The sequence below is a fragment of the Mus caroli genome, unplaced genomic scaffold (genome assembly GCF_978045245.1).
Source record: "Mus caroli unplaced genomic scaffold, Mus_caroli_1 scaffold_13, whole genome shotgun sequence".
NCBI classification, from domain to species: Eukaryota; Metazoa; Chordata; class Mammalia; order Rodentia; family Muridae; genus Mus; species Mus caroli.
The window spans coordinates 68382389-68402722 of record NW_028227268.1 but is presented as its reverse complement, the minus strand read 5'-3'; the positions used below and the strand labels follow the sequence as shown (position 1 = coordinate 68402722).

General features: G+C 42.3%; 1 protein-coding gene across 7 annotated transcripts in view; it reads left to right on the top strand.

Annotated features, from left to right (window-relative positions):
• Rapgef6 (Rap guanine nucleotide exchange factor 6) overlaps positions 1–20047 on the top strand; it is a 177236-nt gene extending 157189 nt beyond the window's left edge. For 2 of the 7 annotated variants that reach the window (XM_029483209.2, XM_029483206.2), the window contains 6 exons: positions 1422–1610; positions 5068–5202; positions 11298–11526; positions 12318–12820; positions 15049–15351; positions 16740–20046. In XM_029483209.2, the coding sequence (XP_029339069.1) occupies positions 1422–1610; positions 5068–5202; positions 11298–11526; positions 12318–12820; positions 15049–15351; positions 16740–16765 (1385 nt within the window). In that variant the 3' untranslated portion in view covers positions 16766–20046. Of the gene's footprint in view, positions 1–1421; positions 1611–5067; positions 5203–8636; positions 9302–11297; positions 11527–12317; positions 12821–15048; positions 15352–16739 lie in introns of those variants that run through there. The other 5 variants (XM_029483207.2, XM_021175412.3, XM_029483210.2 and 2 more) reach the window with 4 other exon arrangements.
• Positions 20048–20334: the final 287 nt, after the last annotated feature.

Here is a 20334-nt window from a genome sequence, read left to right as displayed (position 1 = left end):
AGGAAGAAAGAAAGAAAGATAGAGAGAGAGAGAGAAAGAAAATTGTATTAAATGGTAAATTGAATGATAAGAAGCACAATGGAATTGCAAGTTTTCTGTTGACAGAAGGGAATGGTATTCTTTGTGTAGTAACCTAAAACTTGATAAATGTGTTGGTATTTCCGTAGTAATATGATGGTTTGCCAGCTGAGTAGGACAGAGAAACAACTACTGGTTTCACAGTGAGTTTAAAATACTGGGTAAAGAGAGTCATTCAATGTATCATATATTAGCAAGAGTCAAGCATAGTGGTATGTTAATCCCACCAGACAAAAATACGAGCACTATCAAAATTTCTGAGCCAAATTTGAAGCAAGTTTCATTAAGTACTGACCAGGACAATAGACCATTGGCCCACACCCTCGATTTCCAGAAAATGGCTTCAAATGATGTTAGTGAGGTCCTTATAAAGGCAAAACCCACAGTATGTGCTTTTGGGACAAGCATACATCCTAATGTACTTTGTGCCAAGGCACCTCCTACTTCTCTGTGATGAAACACTTTGTGTGCAGTTTGTGGAAACAACCTTGTTTACAGAAGTGAAAATGCATGGTTTGTTAGCTTACATGAACAGTGTTCAGTATTTTAGGAAGTTATCTGTCCTTGGACAAGTGCGGTTTATAGGTTAGAGGCAGTTTTGTTTTATAGATCTCTTAAGCATAGTAATTAATATTTAAAACATAACTTTAGCCTTCACAGGTGTTCTTCAGTGATAAGCAGTATTTGAGAGACTAAGACAGGATAGTATATCTTCATGGCCAGACTGGGCTATATAATTAAGACCTGTTTCAAAAAAGAGTGAGGATTAAGCTAGTATCCAAAAAAAAAAAAAAGTACATTAGATCATTAGATACTTCTACTAAAGAAAATTAGTGGGGTATGTTTGCAGTGACACCAGACAGCAAAGGCTGACTTGATAGACACCTCAAGCCTCTAGCATGGAAGAGTGGAGGCAGGCTGATAGTCATGGCTTCACGGGCCTTGCTAGAGCCTTTCTCTTCAGAGTATGGGGAGTTGTGAGGTCTATGGGACATACAGAGAAGGAAGGGGGTAGGTTACATTTCCATGTTAGTGCTCACTCTGCTGTCATCTAGAGAATGACTAGCGGCACACCTGAGTTGATCCAGTGAGAGAATTTCAGTCATATAGATGTGAGAGTGTGAACTTGGCCTCAGGAGACAGATAATGATAATGGATTCAAGAATTTAAGAAGCAAACAGCTTATTCCACAGCAGTTTCAGAGTTTAAATTTCTTTTATGAAAATAGGTCTTTGATATTTTTTTTGTATAAAAATGTGTAGTTTTTAAGCAGCTACTTGTCATTGCTAATAGTCTTGCCTTAAAATTTTTCAGTTGCCTGACCATTCTCTCTTTCCTTGTAGTGACAAAGAACTTAACTGAAAAAAGGTCAGCCAAATCATCTGAGATGTCTCCTGTGCCATTGAGGTCAGTAGGCCAAACAGCTAAAGTCCACTTGCATCAGCCACACAGAGTGAGCCAGGTGCTGCAGGTGCCAGCAGTCAACTTGCACCCCATCCGGAAGAAAGGACAAGCCAAAGACCATGTGCTGAGTGAGTGCTCATAACCCTCAAGTCACTTTACTCTGAATTTCCAAAGGTAATTAGCTAAGGGCTAGCAAGAGTCACGGCATCATGAGTCACAAAGGTTTGGTTTTGCTTCAACATATTCGATGACAGCATGTTTTTAAATACTAGTGGTGGGATTTCTATACTACTAAAATCTGTTCATCAACAGAATCGTACACAGCTGTGCCCCGAATCAAATCTACATCAAGTCTTAGGTAGCACATCAAGCTCACGTCCATTCTGCACTCAAAGCTGTATCTCAAATACAGGCCTCCAGAAGCTGTGAGAATCAGACGGTTTGTTGTGAAAAACACATATACACTGCCTTTTTCATTAATGCCCCCTCCAGAAAACCTCATTAGGAGAAAAGAACATGTAAGATACACAAGAATACAGAACTAGAGCAATGGCTCAGTGGTTAAGAGCACCGACTGCTCTTCCAGAGTGCCTGGGTTTGATTGCCTGCATCCACATGATAGCTCACAACCATCTGTAACTCTAGTTCCAGAGGATCCTACATCCTCTCCTGGCCTCTATGACCACTGCACACATGTGGTATATAGGCACACACGCAGTCAAAACACCCATAAACACACACACATTTTATTCACTTTACATCTAAATCTCAGCCTTCCATCTCCTCTCCTCTCTTCTCAGTCCCACCCTTAAAAATTCATCCCCCTGCCCCATTACCCTCTTCTCAGAGAAAGGGAAGCCCCCCTTGGGTATCACCCAATCCTGGGACATCCAGTCGCCATGGGCCTAACACATCCTCTCCCATTAAGGACCAACCAGGCAGTCCAGTTAGGGGAAGGGGATCCAGTGGCCAGCAACTGAGTCAGAGACAACCGCCACTCCAGTTGTTAGGGACACCACATGAAAACCAAGCTGCACATCTACAAATGTGTAGGGGGCCTGGGTCCAGCCCCTACGTATTCTTTGGTTGGTGTTTTAGTCTTTGTGAGTCCCCATGGGCCCAGGCTAGTTGACTTTGTAGGTTTCCTTGTGATGTCCTTGACCCCTCCAACTCCCTCAATCCTATCCCCCTCTCTTCCACAAGACTCCCCAAGCTCTGCCTGATGTTTGGCTGTGGGTCTCAGCATCTGTTTCCATCTCCTGCTCGATGAAGCCTCTCAGGAGACAGTTATAGTAGGTTTCTGCAAGCATAGCAGAGTATCATTAATAGTGTCGGGTTGACTCCCATGGGTTTCACGTTATGCCAATTGTTGGTTGGCTATTCCCTCAATCTCTGCTCAGTCTTTATCCATGCACATCTTATAGGCAGGACAAATTCAAGGTTGAAGGTTTTGTGGGTAGATTGATGTCCCTCTCCCTTCCCTGGAAGTCCCACCTGACTACAGGAGATGGCCACTTCAGTCTCTATATCCCCTGCTGATAGAAGTCTCAGCTAGGGTCAGTCCCATAGACTCACTGGAAATTTTTAAATTAGAAATAAATGTAGAGATATTGCTCAGTGATTAAGGAATACTGCTTTCATGAGAGCCCAAGTTAGATTCCCAGCACACACATCAGGTGGCTCACAACTGCCTGTAACTTGAGTTACAGATAATTAACTGTCTTTGGCCTCCTTGGGCATCTTAATCTCTTGCAGACACCCAGACACATAATAAAATAAATCTTTGTGGTTGGTTTTGGGGTTTTTGTTTTGTTTAAGTAACAAGGCTAGAGAGGTGGCACAGCGCTTAATAGCACTTGTTGCTCTTGCAGAGGGATTTAAGTTTGGTTCCCAGCACCCAGTATAATAACTCACAACCATCTGTGACTCCAGTTCCAGGAGATCACATGCCTCTCTGACCTCTGTGGGCATCAGGCATACATGTGGCACACATACATGCAGGCAAAACATTTATACACATAAAATAATAAATCTAAAATGTTTTTAAACATAAAATAACATAAATATAATCTATAGCTCTGTTTTCCCCCTTGAGCCATATAGACATCATTGGAATTACCTTTATTTGGTGTTTTAACAGTATCTCTATTTCCATTTTTATATGTGAAGCTAGATTACCTTCATTTGCTGATATTATTAACATGGTCCATGTATTAATACATAGTATATGCTTAGTAGAAGTATGTGATTTTAATTTGATTTGATGTGAGAATACAGAATTGAATTTAAAAAATGACAAGGGTTTCCATCTAGTGTCATTATAGACACAGATTACTTCTTTATTATGTGTGTGCTAACACAGTACATTAAAAGCTCACCCGACTCCCAGCAGCATGCATACACACACATGCACATAAGCATTTGAAGCTCACATTTAATACTGAGTTTCAGACACAGTCCATCTTTATTAACGTTATATATTTACTTGGTCTTCATAATATCCTATGAGGTAAGATGATAGAATGAGACAGCCTCATTCTACATGGATTCTTAGTAATGTGCACAGTGCCAGGACATAACCAGTCTGGCAGGTGATCCTAGGCTGGTTGGCTCTAAAGTACTGCTTTTTAACTACCAGACTAAACAGCCTCCCAAGGATATGAGAAGTAAAGTCATAAATATGTCTAGATTATAAAGGTGACAACCAAAATTTGTCACTGGGAAACCACTAAAAAGATTTGAAATCTTACATGGTGTACACCCCTCTAATTCTAGCACTTGGGAGACTGAAACAGGGGTATTCACGTTCAGTGTTAATCCAGGCTACAAGTTTGAGACCAGCTTGAATTACATATCTGTTAAGAGTGACAGAAGGAGACAAGGAAAGGGAGATGGAAGGAGAAAGAGGAGGGGGAGAAGGTGGGCGGTGGAGACATACTTGAACATGAGGTGGTTGTGGGAAGGAGTCGAGCAAATCCAGATGCAAGAGAGCCCAGCTGGTGTGAGTCTTTTCAGAAGACTGCTGTAACTGTACCAGCTCCTCACCACGGTTGTCCTTGTTCCATGTAGAGAGTAGTCTGAAGCTCAGTGACTTCTTAGAAACTATGTAAAACAGCTGGAACTGTTTCTGAATCTCACCTATGCTCAGGAGCTGGTTAGTGAAGGATAGAGCTTCCCAAGAATGTTTTTAGGAGGGCCATATAATTTTCCTGCCTGTTGCTGACTTGTGTTCTGTAATAGGAACTTAGTGCTCTTGAAAAGGGCTGGCCTGGCAGCCCTGCAGCCTCATGTGCACCCACAGCAGAGACAGTACCTGCACCCCACATAATTGTGAGGGTTAAGATACCATACCACAAAGCAAATTGCCTTATTAATCTGGGCTGTGCTGGCCAGCTGTGAGGTTGAACAAGTTACATAGAGATGAGGCCTGTATGATATTTCCCAGACACTTAAGTCCCAAACTGCACTTAAATGTCTTGATTGACTACACCAGCCACTGTCTTTACTTACTAATGATTTAGACAACTACATCTGTTTTCATTGTAAAATGTTGCTGATTTGCTTGTTTGTTTATTCATTTTTTAGGTACAAGTTTACCTCAGAAAGGTTTAGGACCAACTGAAGAAGTGAGTGTTAAGAAACACACAGAAGACACTATTTCTGTAGCGTCCTCTCTGCACTCTAGCCCTCCTGCATCTCCTCAGAACTCCCCACGCAAAGGTAAGAAGGAATGTTTCCCATTGACTCTTCTCAGACCTGATAATACTTTAGCACAGCTTGCTTTCAGTCTATAAGCCTGAAAGATGAAAATGCTAAGGCCTAGTTTTTCAGGTGTTACTAAGTAACTAGGACACCAGTACTCAAGTCATGATCCTTGGCTGTTTGAAAGAGGGCAAGCATGGGTAGAAATGAGAGCGTAAATCACGGTTGTTTTGCTCTGTGCCAGTGCTCAGTACCATCCTTCCAGTTTCATATAAGTGAACCTCTCTGTGGAAAATTTGCAAATAAAATTCTACAAGAAATTGTATTTACACCGGGTGTGATGGTTCACTTAGGAAGAGGAGTCCAGGGGTCAGAGTTGTTATTTACTGCATAAAAAGTTCAAGGCCTGAAACCCAGCTCCCAAAAAAGCATTTTGTTTTGATTTTGTTCAAGTACAAAGTATAGGAAAAGAAATTAATGCTAGCTGCCTATGGTGACATAACCCTTTAATCCCTGCACTCAGGCAGCAGAGTTGGGTAGAGCTCTGTGAGTTCCAAGACAGCCAGGGCTACACAGAGAAACCCTGTCTTAAAAAACAAAAAGAAAGAAAAAAAAATTTAGGTTTCTCCTTCTGGTTTCTTCTGTTTTTCTTGTTTATGGGGATTTAAAATAATCTATGTCTTGGGGCTTTTACATTTATACAAAACCAGAAAAGAAAAGATATAACTCCCGGTTCTTTAAATGTGTTTTCATGAGTCAGACTGAACATTTTCATGGCTAAAGTGACTTATTGAGGTGCCACATGACGCTGAGCACATGTCAAGCATGCTGAAGAGCATGCGTCTCTTACTCTGCCTTCCACACTCTGCACTTGTAATGGAGAAGGGCCATCCTAATCCTGCCTTCTGCATGAGTGTAAAAGAAAAACACTTTATATAATCACAGTAGAGGACCTTGCCTGGCCAGCGTGGATATTAAGTTTGGCAGTCCTGCCTGTTGAAGCTCCCCCAACTCATTCCCTTCCCAAGAGCTAAGTGTCACTCTTCAGGGCTGTGCCAGCTGCAGCAGTCATATTAAAACTGGAGACTGACACTCCCTTTGTTACCATTCGTGACTTGTTCATAAGGTCCAGACAAACCCTTTGTCTTAGGGTCTGTGTATACAGTTTAGCAGAAATGTTATTTCTATGTGTGGTAAGTGATTAGTACATTCAGATATCCCTCTTCCTGCTGTTACCCCAGGGTGGCATAGCTCACTTACTCCTTTCTACCCTCAGGTAGCTGAAATTTTAATAAGGAATGGTTCATGAAAATCAAATAGGACATAGAAGGAATATGTATAGTAGGTATATTCATAAAGCAGTTTCTGATTCTGCTGCATCTCTTTATACTTTGTAAGACACAGTATATGTCTTTGTATGTCTTCTCTTTGTCTATATGAGCTGATTATCCAGAATACCTTCATCAGATCTCTAGAAGCAGCAACCAAGCCTGTAGTCAGGCAGGTCGTCAAACCTGCAGGGCCTGAGTTTGGAAGCTGTGCACAGACAGTTGTGTAAGGAAGAAGCTGCTAGATCTGATTGTAGTTTGTGCTTACTGTGTCTTGGATAAAAATATCCCAAGAAAAATTCACTCTCTTTTCTTTTCTGGAACCTGCTGTGTTGGCCAGGCTGGGATTGAGATCCACCTGCCTCTGCCTCCCAAGTGCTGGGATTAACGGTATACAATGACCACAGCAGTCTAAAAAGCTATTCTTACACTGGTGTAAATTCCCTTTTCTCTGTTGTCTTTCAGTATGTGGCTGACTGTTGACCATGACGTTTATAAAGAGGGCATCAGATTTCGTTAGGGATGGTTGTGAGCCACCATGTGGTTCCTGGGATTTGAACTCAGGACCTTTGGAAGAGCATTCGGTGCTCTTAACCACTGAGCCATCTTGCCAGCCCCCAGAAATTATTCTTAAATATTTCAAGACCCCATCAAGGCAACCAGGCAGAGTGAGTGGTACATACCTGTAATGCCAGCACTCAGCCAGCTGAGGCAGGAGGACCTGGCATACATTCTAGGTCATCCTTAGAACTGCATAGTAAGACCCTTCCAAAAAAGAAAAGAAAAACCCAACCGCACCTCAGTACCTCTATTTCCATAAACAGGTGCATGCCAGTGGCCTATGGGTGAACAAAATTTTTGTAGTACAAGTCCATTATTCATCTGTTCTCAATTCCTATTAAACTTTGGAATTGCTGAGCGTGGTGGCGCATGCCTTTAATTCCAGCACTTGGGAGGCAGAGGCAGAGGCAGGCAGATTTCTGAGTTCGAGGCCAGCCTGGTCTACAGAGTGAGTTCCAGGACAGCCAGGGCTACACAGAGAAACCCTGTCTCGAAAAAAAAATTTTTTTTTTGAAAATAGTTTTTTTCTCATCACCAATAAGGTAAACCTATTTCATATTTTCATAAGAAGAATTTAAACAAGAACTTAGAAGCCAAGAGATGGGGAGCCGGCTCAGTCAATAATGCAGCTACTATGCAAGTACGAATACCTAGGTTCACCCCTAGCACTATGTAAAATCTCAGGCATGGTAGCACATTCATAATTCTGGGACTGGGGAGGAGAGAGGCAGATCACTTGGGCCAGTCAGTGAGCTGCTCCTTAGGGAGAGCACCACTTAGCTTGTCTTCTGGCCTCCACTGGGGCACCTGCACACACACACACACACACACACACACACACACACACACACACACACGGAGAGCACTACCTAGCTTGTCTTATTTTTATTAGATATTTTCTCCATTTACATTTCAAATACTATCCCCTTTCCTAGTTTCCTCTCCGAACATCCCCATACCCTCCCCCACCCCCTGCTCCCTAACCCACCCACTCCTGCTTCCTGGCCCTGTCTTCTAATCTCTACTGGGGTCACGCTTGCACACTAGAATGAGTGGTGCAGGGTAAGCCAAACAACCTGAACACTCCTTTGTCTTGGAGCCCCACATGCACCAGAAACAGTGCTTTATAAAGGTGTCCTTAGATCCTGTGTGTGTCCTATTTGGTTTTTACTGAGCTTTTTTTTACCTAAAATCTCCTGAAAATTCTAAAGCATTATTCCTTTTAAGGGATGGTTCAGATCACCAGATATTGTTGTAATATTTGTCTTTATAATCTTTACCAGTATCGATTGCTTTCCACATTTTTTTGTCAGCATGTTCTGAGCAAGGTAATGTCTATCCTCTTGTCTTGTAGTAACAGAGGTGTTTATGATGTACAATAGCTATAGCTCCATAGTTTCTTAATTTATTTTTTTTAAAAAACTGTTACTATAGTTCAGTTCTTTAGATATTGTCAAGATGATAAAATTTTAAAATAGTGAAATGTTATGTAAACCAAGCTAATTGTGACTAGTTGAAAAGAATTAATTGACCATGTCAGGGTTTTTGCATCTCTCCCTCCAGTTGGCAGTATCCTATCTGATCACAGCATCCTGTTGCGTCTCTCAGGGTCTTCCTCATCCCCTCCCCGTGAGCCCAGCACCAAGATCAGTGGCCAGAGCTGCCCCGGAATAGGTGGGGTTTACTTGCAAAAGAAAATCCTTCAGATTACTGGGAGCACAGCCAAAAGAACAGACAGGACCAAGAAGGCCACTGAGGAGAATAGAGACAGGACAAGGTGTGAGGACACTACCAGGAGAAGGATGACATCCCCGTTTAGAAGATTTAGGGAGAGAACGCTTTCAAGGGAGAGACTAGTCAACAACCAGAAAGAGGATGCACATCACAATCAAGCTACAGACAGCTGTGAGAAAGTGAAGGATGTTGGAAGCAACATCACAGATGAGAGAGGGAATGCCATCTACGACTCGAGTAGCCAAAGCCAAAGTACCGCGCTCAGCTGCTTCTGTACGCGGTTCAAGACTAAAAGGAGAAAGACTCTCTGAAAAGTTTCTTATCTAACATTAGTGTTAAACTTGTTTTAAGTTATCAATGTAAATGTAGCTCGAACTCAGCCATCTGTCAGACATTGGGCAGACGATGTAGTAAGTACTATTAAGCATTTTATGCATACTGTAGATCCTCTAAGAAATACTGATTTACTGTGCCTCACTTGTACATATGTTCTCTGACTGCTGTGTTGAGTTAGTAAATTTTATCCATTGTTTTCTGTACTTTGCTGTATTTTCTTCTGATAGCAGCTGAGACTGAGTGAAGCGATCAGGAAAGCTTCTTAAGAAGCTGTTTGCCATCTTACTGCCTCAACTTTGGGGCCGTTACCCCAGCAGGTTCAGAATCACCTGGGAACTTTTAAGTGAAATGACCATGTCCCACCCAGATCTCATACATATGGATGGGTGCAGATGTGTGTGTGTGTCATTTAATAAATGTTCCAGGCAACTCTTAGCATCAGTTCCCTGTGAGGAATTCTGGTGTGACAGACATAAGGATCAAGTCTATTCAGTACAGTGAAAAGGCAATGGTTCTTTTGGAAGTAGGTGGTTAACTGGTTTGATTTTTCATTTGACATATTTATTGTCTTGGTTTTCTTAAAAACTGAATAAGCATTTCATGGCACTGATGACACTGACAGTGAGCTCAAACACAAGGCCATGTGTGAAAGTCAGAAACACTGGCTTGTCTGTCTTACTGGGTTGTTGGCCCATAAGCCCAGGGGTAAGTCACACATTTCTGGATCTTGATTTTTCTGTAAAATGATTGGTGGCATCTCTCAAAAATGATGCTTCACGGCCATTTTTTCTTCAGTGAATTTAGTCACACATGCCAAAACCCTGAAGGCCTAAGGAGACCGTAGCACTTAGCTTGCTGTCTCATTCTGTGTGTTACTAAGGGTCAGGAGCCTCCATTTCTTCTGTAGTGATGTTAACCTCTCTGTTTAGAGATCCAAAATTCATGTCACCTGTCACCCCTCACTCTGCCCTGTGAACCAGAAGGCATTGGTGCTTCTTAAGGACCCACCTTCTGTGGAGCTGCTGCAGCATTTTCTCTTACTTCTGAAACCCAAGTATGATTTCTTGCTGTAGACCACTTTGTCCATTTAGCCATCATCCTGTAGATGTGGTTTTGGATCCTTCACCTTACTCCATCCCTACCCTTTTATCCCTCCAAAACAGACAGGTCTCTGTAGGCATGCATTATGCTCAGCTATTTAATTCTTAACAAAATTAATCATGTCCAAATCCCAAACAGTTTGTTTAAAGAAACTGAAACAGGGCTAGGAAGACCTTTAAATATGGGTACCTGAATCCCTATCCCCTGCATCTAAGTAAAGATCCATTGTGCATTATACAACCCTAGCATGGGTCAGTGAGCTAGAGATGAGAGGATACCTGGGCCCTCTGGCTAGCCAGCTGATGAGTTACAGATTCAGTGTCTTAAAAGAAAAATAGGGTAGAGAACAATCAAGGAAAACATCTTACATCAACCTCGGACTTACACGCATACCCACATGAACATAGACATATACCAGTAATTTGCATGCACACAAAATCACCTGGAGCTCTCACTGGTAGAGCCTTTGCCCAACCTGTGCAAGAATACATGAATTGTATTCTTAGAATCACCACAAATAATTGCTTGAAATGGTGGTCTTATGTTTGGGAAAAGACTTGGGTAAAGTAAGTAGACTGTCTGAGGTAAGTGAATGCACTCTGAAGATTTCCAAGTACAGTTCTTTGAGCCTGCGTGTTGCTTCCATGGGGTGGGCCATGAGATATTTCATGTCAGAGAAGGGGATACAGAGTTAAAATGAGGTTGAAAACTGAAGTATGTGTGCTTGTTAATGTTTATAGCATATTTATTGCTCTTGTTTTACTGAAAATTTGAGAAAGTATGTGATTCTGGGACAGTAATACTAGATTTTGACGTTTTTCTGCAATGTGGAGTTCTGTGGGTGTGGTTGTAGGTGGTGGGTGAATTGGCTATATGGGGAAAGGAATGGAGAAATTGCCATCCTTACATCCTCAGGCATGCATCCTGGCATTCCCTCCTGCTTTGGGTTTGTTTGTTTGTTGTTTGTTTTCCTTCATTTTTATCTTGGTCTCACACGGCTGCCCCTGTTTGTCCCCTTTTTTGAAGTTTGATGGGTGTTCTCTTCTCATTCAGGTTATACACTCACACCATCAAGTAAATGTGACAACTTGTCTGACTCCAGCCACAGTGAAATCTCCTCTCGGTCCAGCATTGTGAGCAATGGTTCTGTTGACTCCATGTCTGCAGCTGGGCAGGATGAACGCTGTTCCTCCCACAGTCTGGCAGTTCCTGAGCCCACAGGGGCATTGGAAAAGACAGATCACCCTTCCGGGATCTCAGACCACAGTCAGCTTGCTCACGGGTAAACATCCATGTCTGTGCTCTTGCCTCAAAAACGAGCCAGTATGCAGCATTGAGAGCCTGACTTGCACCGTCCCCCAGTAGCTTAGGTCTATGGCATACTGTGTAAGAGGATGAGGCTACATGTATGCCCTTTGTGCATTCATGCATTCATCCATGTGTGGAAATTCATGCTACTTGAGAGATACACAGGTTCCCTTTTTTTTATTGGTTTGGTTTGGTTTTTGTTTCTTGAGACAGAGTTTCTCTGTGTGCCCTGGCTGTCCTCAAACTCACAGAGATCCACCTGCCACTGCAGCTGCCACCTGGTAGATACCCTTTTTGTATGTTCCTGAACTCTCTTTATTCAGGTTACTTTCTGCCATGTATCGCGCCACTCACTAAGAATACTGTGCACCTGCTGCTGTTACTAGAGATTACTAGAGGTGTGGCTCCTGGGTGCACCATACAGCAGACTTCCAGGCCAGCATGGATGTCCAGCACAATGCAAGAGCTAGGAGAGTAGGGCCAGGCCTTGGTCTGAATTCCCATGTTTAGCCCTTTGACATTGAGATTGTTGTATTCTTAAAAAAAAAATTGACTTTCAAGAAAAGCACAATTGAGTCTGTCCCTCCTTCAAAAAAAAAAAAGGATGTCAAATTTCATCTTGTACTTTTATTTAAAGTCAGTCAGGATTTCTTGGAGGAAACATTGGCTAGCAAAGGATTCAGGTGTGTCCTGGGGCCATGTGCTGAGGAGTCTCCAGTATACCACCAGATTACTCATTGCTCATCTGTTTGTCCCCACTTCCAGGTGGATGCTGTCAAAGCCGTGTCTTATCAAGGGTGTAGCTGTCTCATCTTCTCTGAGCAGCGAAGAGATGTCTCATGAGCATGTTGTGCTGGAAGCAGCTGACAGTGGGCGGGGCAGTTGGACTTCCTGTTCCAGCAGCTCCCATGACAACTTCCAAAGCCTTCAAAATCAAAAAAGCTGGGACTTCCTGAATTCTTACAGACACATGCATTTAGATGACCCTATTGCAGAAGTTGAGCCCACTGACTGTGAGCCCTGTGCCTGTCCTAAAGGCTGCTCAAGAACTTGTGGCCAGTGCAAAGGCAGCCTAGAGACGAACCAGCTGAGGCAGAGTTGGGCCTCCTCCAGCTCACTCTCTGACACATGTGAACCAAACTACGGGACAGTTAAGCGGAGGGTGTTGGAAAGTGCACCAGCAGAGGCACCTGATGGCTTGGAGCCCAGGGATACCACTGACCCTGTTTATAAAACTGTCACTTCCAGTACAGACAAGGGCTTGATTGGTAAGTGCAGGTTTTTTGTATCACTGATGTTAAGGCATTATTTGCCCCTCCCCCTAAAAAGAGATACGGGGCTATCTTTACCAGTTTTTTGTTTGTTTGTTTGTTTGTTTGTTTGTTTTAAGAATGGGTAATTTTCTTTTATTTATTTATTTATTTATTTATTTATTTATGTGTAAGTACAGTGTAGCTGACTTCAGACACTCCAGAAAAGGGAGTCAGATCTTGTTACGGATGGTTGCTGGGATTTGAACTCTTACCTGCTGAGCTATCCCACCAGCCCTCTTTACCAGATCTTATTCTTTCTCTCATGCTATACTCTTTTTCTTCCTTCCACAATTTATTGCTCCAAAATTTGTGGCTTCTCCGGAGCTTTGTTTGTTTTGTTTTGTTTTGTTTTTTTCTCTGTCATGCATGTCCTTGTTTTTATAAAACAAAAAGGGAATTGACAATAATATTAACAGAAAATACACTTGCTGTCAGATACACATGGAACACACAGACCCACAGGTAAAGCCTCGGTGATGCCTATTCTAAAGTTCCAGAGTATATACTCATATAGAAATATGTGCAGGGAAAGAAAAGATTGTTGTATTGATCTCTAAGTTGTTGAGTCCACAGTTGCTATGACAGAAACAACAGGTCCTCTTACTTTTCAGGCAGAGAGACTGCTAAGATATTGAACCAACTCTGATACAGTAGGTCTTAGGTGTACTAAGGGGGACCCTGTACTCCCAGCACCACAGAGACAGAAAGAGACCCCAGGCATTTCTGTGGACCTAGCCCGGTGCACATCACCAGGTGTCAACTGATGTGAGGGTTGCTGTCTAGTGAGCTTTTACAATATATTTAGTCATCAATTTGTTTATTCCCTGAATTACATGAGTACTTTCACATAATATCTCTACTTCCCTGTTACATGAAATAACCATCAAATGTGCTAATCTTGTAATATCTTGGATTTATTTAGAACTTTTCAGGATTCTAGGAATGTATAAGCATAGGTCCCTCTGAGTGTTAATTTTAATGTCTTTCACTTCTTGGTGATATGGGTAAATCCTTCTTCATTTTTCTCTTCTCTTGACAACTTTTCCACTGCCATACTTAGTCATGTCTGCTTGTTCTCAGATGAAAGCAGAGGCCTGTTCTGACCTTGACATTACATTACTTTTGAGTTTTACTGGTAGAAGACTAGGAACCCAAAGGACAAAGCTCTTGTTGTGATGGTGTGATGTGCGATGTAGATGTGAGAGTTATTTAATACTCCTTAAATCCATTCTGCTCATGTGTTGGCAGTGTCTTAGATGTTCTTTGTGTAATCAATAGATAGTTGAGCGGGCTTCACTCCTTTCTTCCTTGTTCTGATACTTTTTGAAGCTTAGTCCCTTTCCAGGGGTTTATTATACAGTCAACAAAAAGAAAAGTTATCATCATTCTTAAGGTCACATTTTCTAAACTTAGGGTTTTTTCTACACTTTAATCAGAAAACAGGAGTTAGAAGTAAGACCCTAAGCCGGGCGTGGTAGCGCATGCCTGTAATCCCAGCACTCAGGAGGCAGAGGCAGGCAGATTTCTGAGTTCGAGGCCAGCCTGGTCTACAGAGTGAGTTCCAGGACAGCTAGGGCTACACAGAGAAACCCTGTCTCGGAAAAAAAAAAAAAAAAAGAAGTAAGACCCTAGCCAAGGGTGGCAGCATAAGCCTTTAATATCAACACCAGGACTCAGAGGCAGACCTCTGAGAGCCACGGCTGTGTAGAAAGCCTTCTCAAAATAAAAATAAGGCACCACAAAGAGTTCATCTACACTAGGAAGGCATTGGTTGCATGCCTGGACTGGGATGTGTCCACCCTGAACACCCGAAGACGGTCTGTGAACCATGTGCCAGTGCTGTGACTCAGAGCCAACAGGAAGTGAGTTTGTGACTGATTGTCTTCAGGCGTGAGGGCTTCATTGAGCTGTTGGGTGTGAGGGCTGTGCCTAAGGAGAGATGTTCTGTCACTATTCTCTGGCTTCATGTAGCTGTCTGTGTGTAGAGTTTTCTTACAATATCTGATAGGTTTAAATATTAGTGTTTGTAAGAACATTTTTAGTTTACTATCATTGTATTTAAGTGTATTCATTTTGTCTGTTTTTAAGTTATATTTTTGCCATTGTGATGTTCGGTGTGGGGTTTTCTTTCCTTTGTTTATGTTTTTCCATTAACATTTCCACTGCTTATTTTTTCACACCAGTGTACTGTGTCACCTCACCCAAGAAAGGTGATAGGTATAGGGAGCCACCTCCCACTCCTCCAGGATATCTGGGAATTTCTTTAGCGGACCTAAAGGAAGGACCCCACCCGCACCTAAAACCTCCAGACTATAGTGTGGCAGTACAGAGATCAAAGATGATGCTTAACAGCCTGTCTAGACTGCCGCCAGCTCCTCCCAGTAGCCACACCTCGGCCTGGGTTCCCTCGAAGATTGGATCCCAGCCTCAAAGGCATAGCCATCCCAAACTAGCAGATGTGGCTGATGCAGATAGCGAAGCAGATGGTACGTTGACAAACTGTCTCAATGGCTCTTAAGTGGATTGTGGAGCATAGAAGGGTCTTTTCTCTGGTATCTGTGATAATCTCTAATGTTTTTTAATCTCTTTAAATTTGTTTTTTTTAAAAACTGAGATCTAGGAATATAGCTCAGTGAGAAAGTGGCTGACACAAATGAGGTCCCAGGGTCAGTCGCCAGCACTACTAAGAAAATAAATGTATTTATTATTCTGTTGAACCCATCAAGAGCACTTGTGCAAATCTGGCAGCCTACTTTCTGGCCCACAAACCCACACAAGGAGAAACCAACAACAAAAAGTACTCCCTGGCCTCCCCACACACACTGTACACATGCACACACACACAATCAGGCTGCTGTCTCTGTGCCCACTGCTCTGATGCCAGCTCAAATGGAATATCATTATCTTTGATAATGAGACAGTAGGAGTTTCCAGTAGGAGAGTTCTGAGAGAAGACACTTTATGTCTGTTGAGTAAGGTTTTACAAAAGACAGTTGTCTAAAAGACACTCTTGGCTTAGCTCCTCAGAGGAACTAAACTCTTAATGAATTTTGTAACTGTAGCAAAAGTTTAAAAGGCAGTGTCTAACGCTAAAAATAAATATTCTATCCTTCTAAACAGTTTAGTAGTAAAATGATACATTAAAACCATCTGGGAAGATGGCTCTGAAGATCAGAATTCAGAGTCCCGTGTAAAAACTGGCCAAAATCCCAGCAGAGACAGGATCCCCAGAGCAAGCTGGCTATGTAGACTACTCAGATCAACAAGCTCCAGGACACCAGACGATCCTGTCTGGGTATAGGGAGTAAGTAAAATAGAGAGTGATCCATCCATTAAGACATCAGATGCCAACCTCCATCCATGTGTCTCCATACACATGCACACACACACATCTATTCACACATATACTCACACATGCATGCAAACACCTATACACATGGATGTACTCACACACATGCACACGCACATAAACACACACCAAAAAAAAAATGAAACTACAGGGACCAGCAAGATGGCTTAGGAGATAAAGGCACTTCCTGCCAAGCCTGATGACCTGAATTTTATCCCCAGAAAAAGAGAAGCAATTCTGCAAATTGTCCTCTGACACTTCACACGTGCACAGTGGCATTTATGTACACACACAAACACACATACACACAGACACAAAATAAGTGTGAAACAATTTTTTAAATTTGAAATTTCCAGTTTTCTATTAGCCCTCAGTGTTACAGTCAAACCTGAGCCTTGATGGGGATATCTACCAAGATTTGTTTAGCTAGAGAAAGCTTCTTATGTAGCAGATAACCTGTCTGTTATTGTTTGACCTGCATTAGCAGATAGATGTGCTGGCTAATTGTGTCTTCATTATTTTCAGAAAACGAGCAGGTGTCAGCAGTCTAGCCTTTGGACAGCGCATTGGAGAGCACTGGAAGTCAGGACCATGGACAAGAGCTCGTGGGTCTGCAGGCCAAGGCCATCAGCTTGCTGCTGCCACTAATGCTGAGGGTTCCACACTGGGCTCTGGGGATGAGCTCTTCTGAGTCGTGCTTCCTTTTGTTCTGTCCCTGCAGGTGCAGTTTCCTTATCTGGGTGTTGCACATGATCTCAGCCTATACTTTGCACATCACTCCTGCCTTGGGACCACATTCAAGCTCAGAGTTGTCCCCCTGTATATCACTATAAGTTTTTCTTTTTGAGAGTCATTTTAAAGATAGTGGTATTATTATTATTATTATTTCCAAGCCATAGCTTGGGCTAAAAGGACACATTCAGAATGTCTGCCAATACCAAGGATAGTCTTGTGTATTTGAAAAGTAACTTATTATTTCAAGTATTGTGGTTTTGTTTGTATTCAAAAGCTCTTGTTAGCTGTTATTTGTCTTAGTCTATAAAGCTGTCTGTGTGTGGTCTGAGCAGCAGATGTCATCCCAACACAGGTACGGAGATGTGACAGCATTGTAGCAGACACTCAGGAACAAGACACCCGTGCAGGTGCAGTGCAAGCGGCCAGCTCATCATGATGTGGGCTACAGCAGCCACAGAGGTCTCAGCAGTCTTTCGGAAAGGAGAACAAAGCTCAAGTAGGAAGAGAGAACTCTAATTTCCAAAGAAGGAAAGATTAACATTGAACTTGTTTCTGAAATGAACATCATGTTGCACCCAATTGTGAGGATACTACAAACCCCTGGCAGTGGCTTCTCAAGAGCTTTCTTTCTATAGAAACCCTAAGCTACCATTTCACAACACAAGTATGAAATCCCTAGTTTAAAAGAAATATTGTAGGAGCTGGAGAGATGGCGAAGATACTCTTGCAAAGGGCTGGATTTAATTCCAGCACTCACATGGTGGCTTACAACTGCCTGTAACTCCACATCAGGGGGATCCGACACCCTCATCTGATCTCCACAGGCACTGCATGCATGTGGCCCATAGGCATACATGCAGTCAGGATACCCCTACACACACAAAATAATAAGAAAAATAAAAGGTATCATGGATGCAATGGTGAAGTTTCCCTTGGCTTGTGCTGTGGCTTTACAGCACACAACCACATGTGCAGTCATTGAACTTGAGCTTTAAGACCTCCACAGAGCTCAGTCCCCAAGAGATAGTAGACTCCCATAAGAGAGAGAGGCTAAAACAATGGAGGGGACTTCATCCTGGAAAGGACATCCTCTGTGACCTCCTGGACATGGCACTCTTAACTATATAATTCAAATCAGTGACTGCTTACTAAAAAAAAGTGTACTTTTCACAGTTTTACAAGTTAAGTATAACATTTTGTATATATATTTAAAGGTTTTGATTTGCTTTTTAATGTAAAGGCAAATAAGAGTTCATAAACTTCTGTAATTACAAAAAAAAAAAAAAAAAGCCAAAGCCATTGAAAGTGCACTGACCATGACAGCTTTGCTACAGAGCAGTCATGTGACCAACCGCCTTTTCAAGTTTGTACTTTTCCCTTGCGCTCTCTTCCTGTTTTTCTGTCCAATCACTTGAGAGTCAGAACAGTTCCAAATGTAACAGTATTGTGTCTTCCCACAGAATGCCTGTCTCTAGGAAGCATAATGGCTGAAGATTCCCCTGGGGAGACAGTAACCCAAAAGCCTTAGACTTGAGCCCAGGTGCCGAGCAGTGCAGTGAGGCACAGCCTTACTGACCCTTTGAGTGTAAGCTGCCGCTTTACAGCCATGCTTCACTGATCTGGCCTATGAACTGTGCTGTTTTCTGATTGTGAATCTTTTTATTCACCTACTTGCAGATTGTTTTCATGTCCAAAACAAAAGAAATATTTTTGCTATATCCACCTTTGTAATCCAAGTTTGAGTACTCATTGTCACCATTTTCTATCCATTGCTCCAGAAAAATGTGCTGTCTGCACAGCGTCTGTCTATCTACCAGGTCTTCAGACAGATGGACCCTTGCCTGCCTTGGTCCTTAAAGGTGTACATTAAATGTCTTTCACAGAGAGTTAAGATCTGTGGCTTTGAACCTGCATTGTGTAGCTGCCTTGATTTTAATCAAGCTTTATCTGTGAGTGTTCAGACCAACTGATCACATTGATCAGAATAAAAACCAAATGCTTTGTAGTTTGATGTATATGAGTCCCTGAAAAAATCATGTCTGCCTTTTTTTTTTTTTTTTACTTTGTTAGGTGACTAGAGCAAGGGAAGCCTTAAAGCCCATGCTTGCTCCAGTTCTAAGCCCCCATTTGTCCTTGTTCTAAGTGTGCAACATTACTAAACAGACTAGTGCCCAGCACCTGCCAAGACTGTCAAAGCAGGAGACTTTTAGTGCAGAGTTTTGCCAAATAATAAATTTCAACAAAATCTCATAGTAAACCATTAAGAGATTAGTGAATCCAGCCACTGCTTACAGCAAGGTTACTTGGAGTCACCAGATTTCATTTCCTCTAATTGATGTCTTTATAAATGATCTTTGGGGGAAAAATGCTTCAGAGAGTATTCATGAGGGTGGCATGTTGGTTACCTCCATGACCTCTCCCAAGCTGGAAGAGCAGGAATAGCCATAGGGTCGCCTTATAGAATTACAAAGAAAGAAAAAGGAAGGAAGGTTTCCTTAAACACTCAAACCAGTGATGATTTGGATGGGAACATTCTAGAAGACACTGGGTGTGCCCTTGCAGCATTCTGTTGCACGCTAGGTGGGGTCCACCGAGACAAGTCAAGTACATTTTCAAATCAAACTTGAGCCCCAGTCATCTTTAACTTTTTTGTTGTTTAAAAGGCCTCTTTATTTTTATTGTATAGAATGAATGCAGTTGAACTTGATAGATGTTTTAAAATTGAAATGTGAGTTTATCAAAAACAAAAGCAAAATTGCACAGTTGCTATGATCAAGTGACAATTATCTGCACAATTCATTGATTGTAAGGCATCCTGTCACAAGCAATGTTGTCTCCTACTTTCTGATGCCTCTTAAACTTATGTCTTTTAGAAAGACAGTGCCTCTGTATGCTTTGTATTTTTACTGAGTGTAAATACTTGTTATATTTTGGTTAAGAAAATGTAAGGGTATCATTTATTACCACATCTCCTAATCCATCGGAACCAATAAAGAACATGCATCAACTGTGTGTGCTTCTTTCCCAAGTGCATAGAACCCATGGGATAGTTACCCAGGTCACTTCCAAGGAGTGTTCAGGCTGCAGGGTGGCTCATCAGGAGACTGCTTGCCTCCCTTAACATGCACAAAGCCCTGGACTTGATTCCTAGAACCACACAAAAGTGGATATTGCAGCCAGACGTGGCGGCGCACGCCTTTAATCCCAGCACTTGGGAGGCAGAGGCAGGCGGATTTCTGAGTTCGAGTCCAGCCTGGTCTACAAAGTGAGTTCTAGGACAGCCAGGGATACACAGAGAAACCCTGTCTCAAAAAAACAAAAAAAAAAAAAAAAAAAAAGTGGATATTACAACATAGCTACATCTACAGCGCTGGGGAGATGGAGG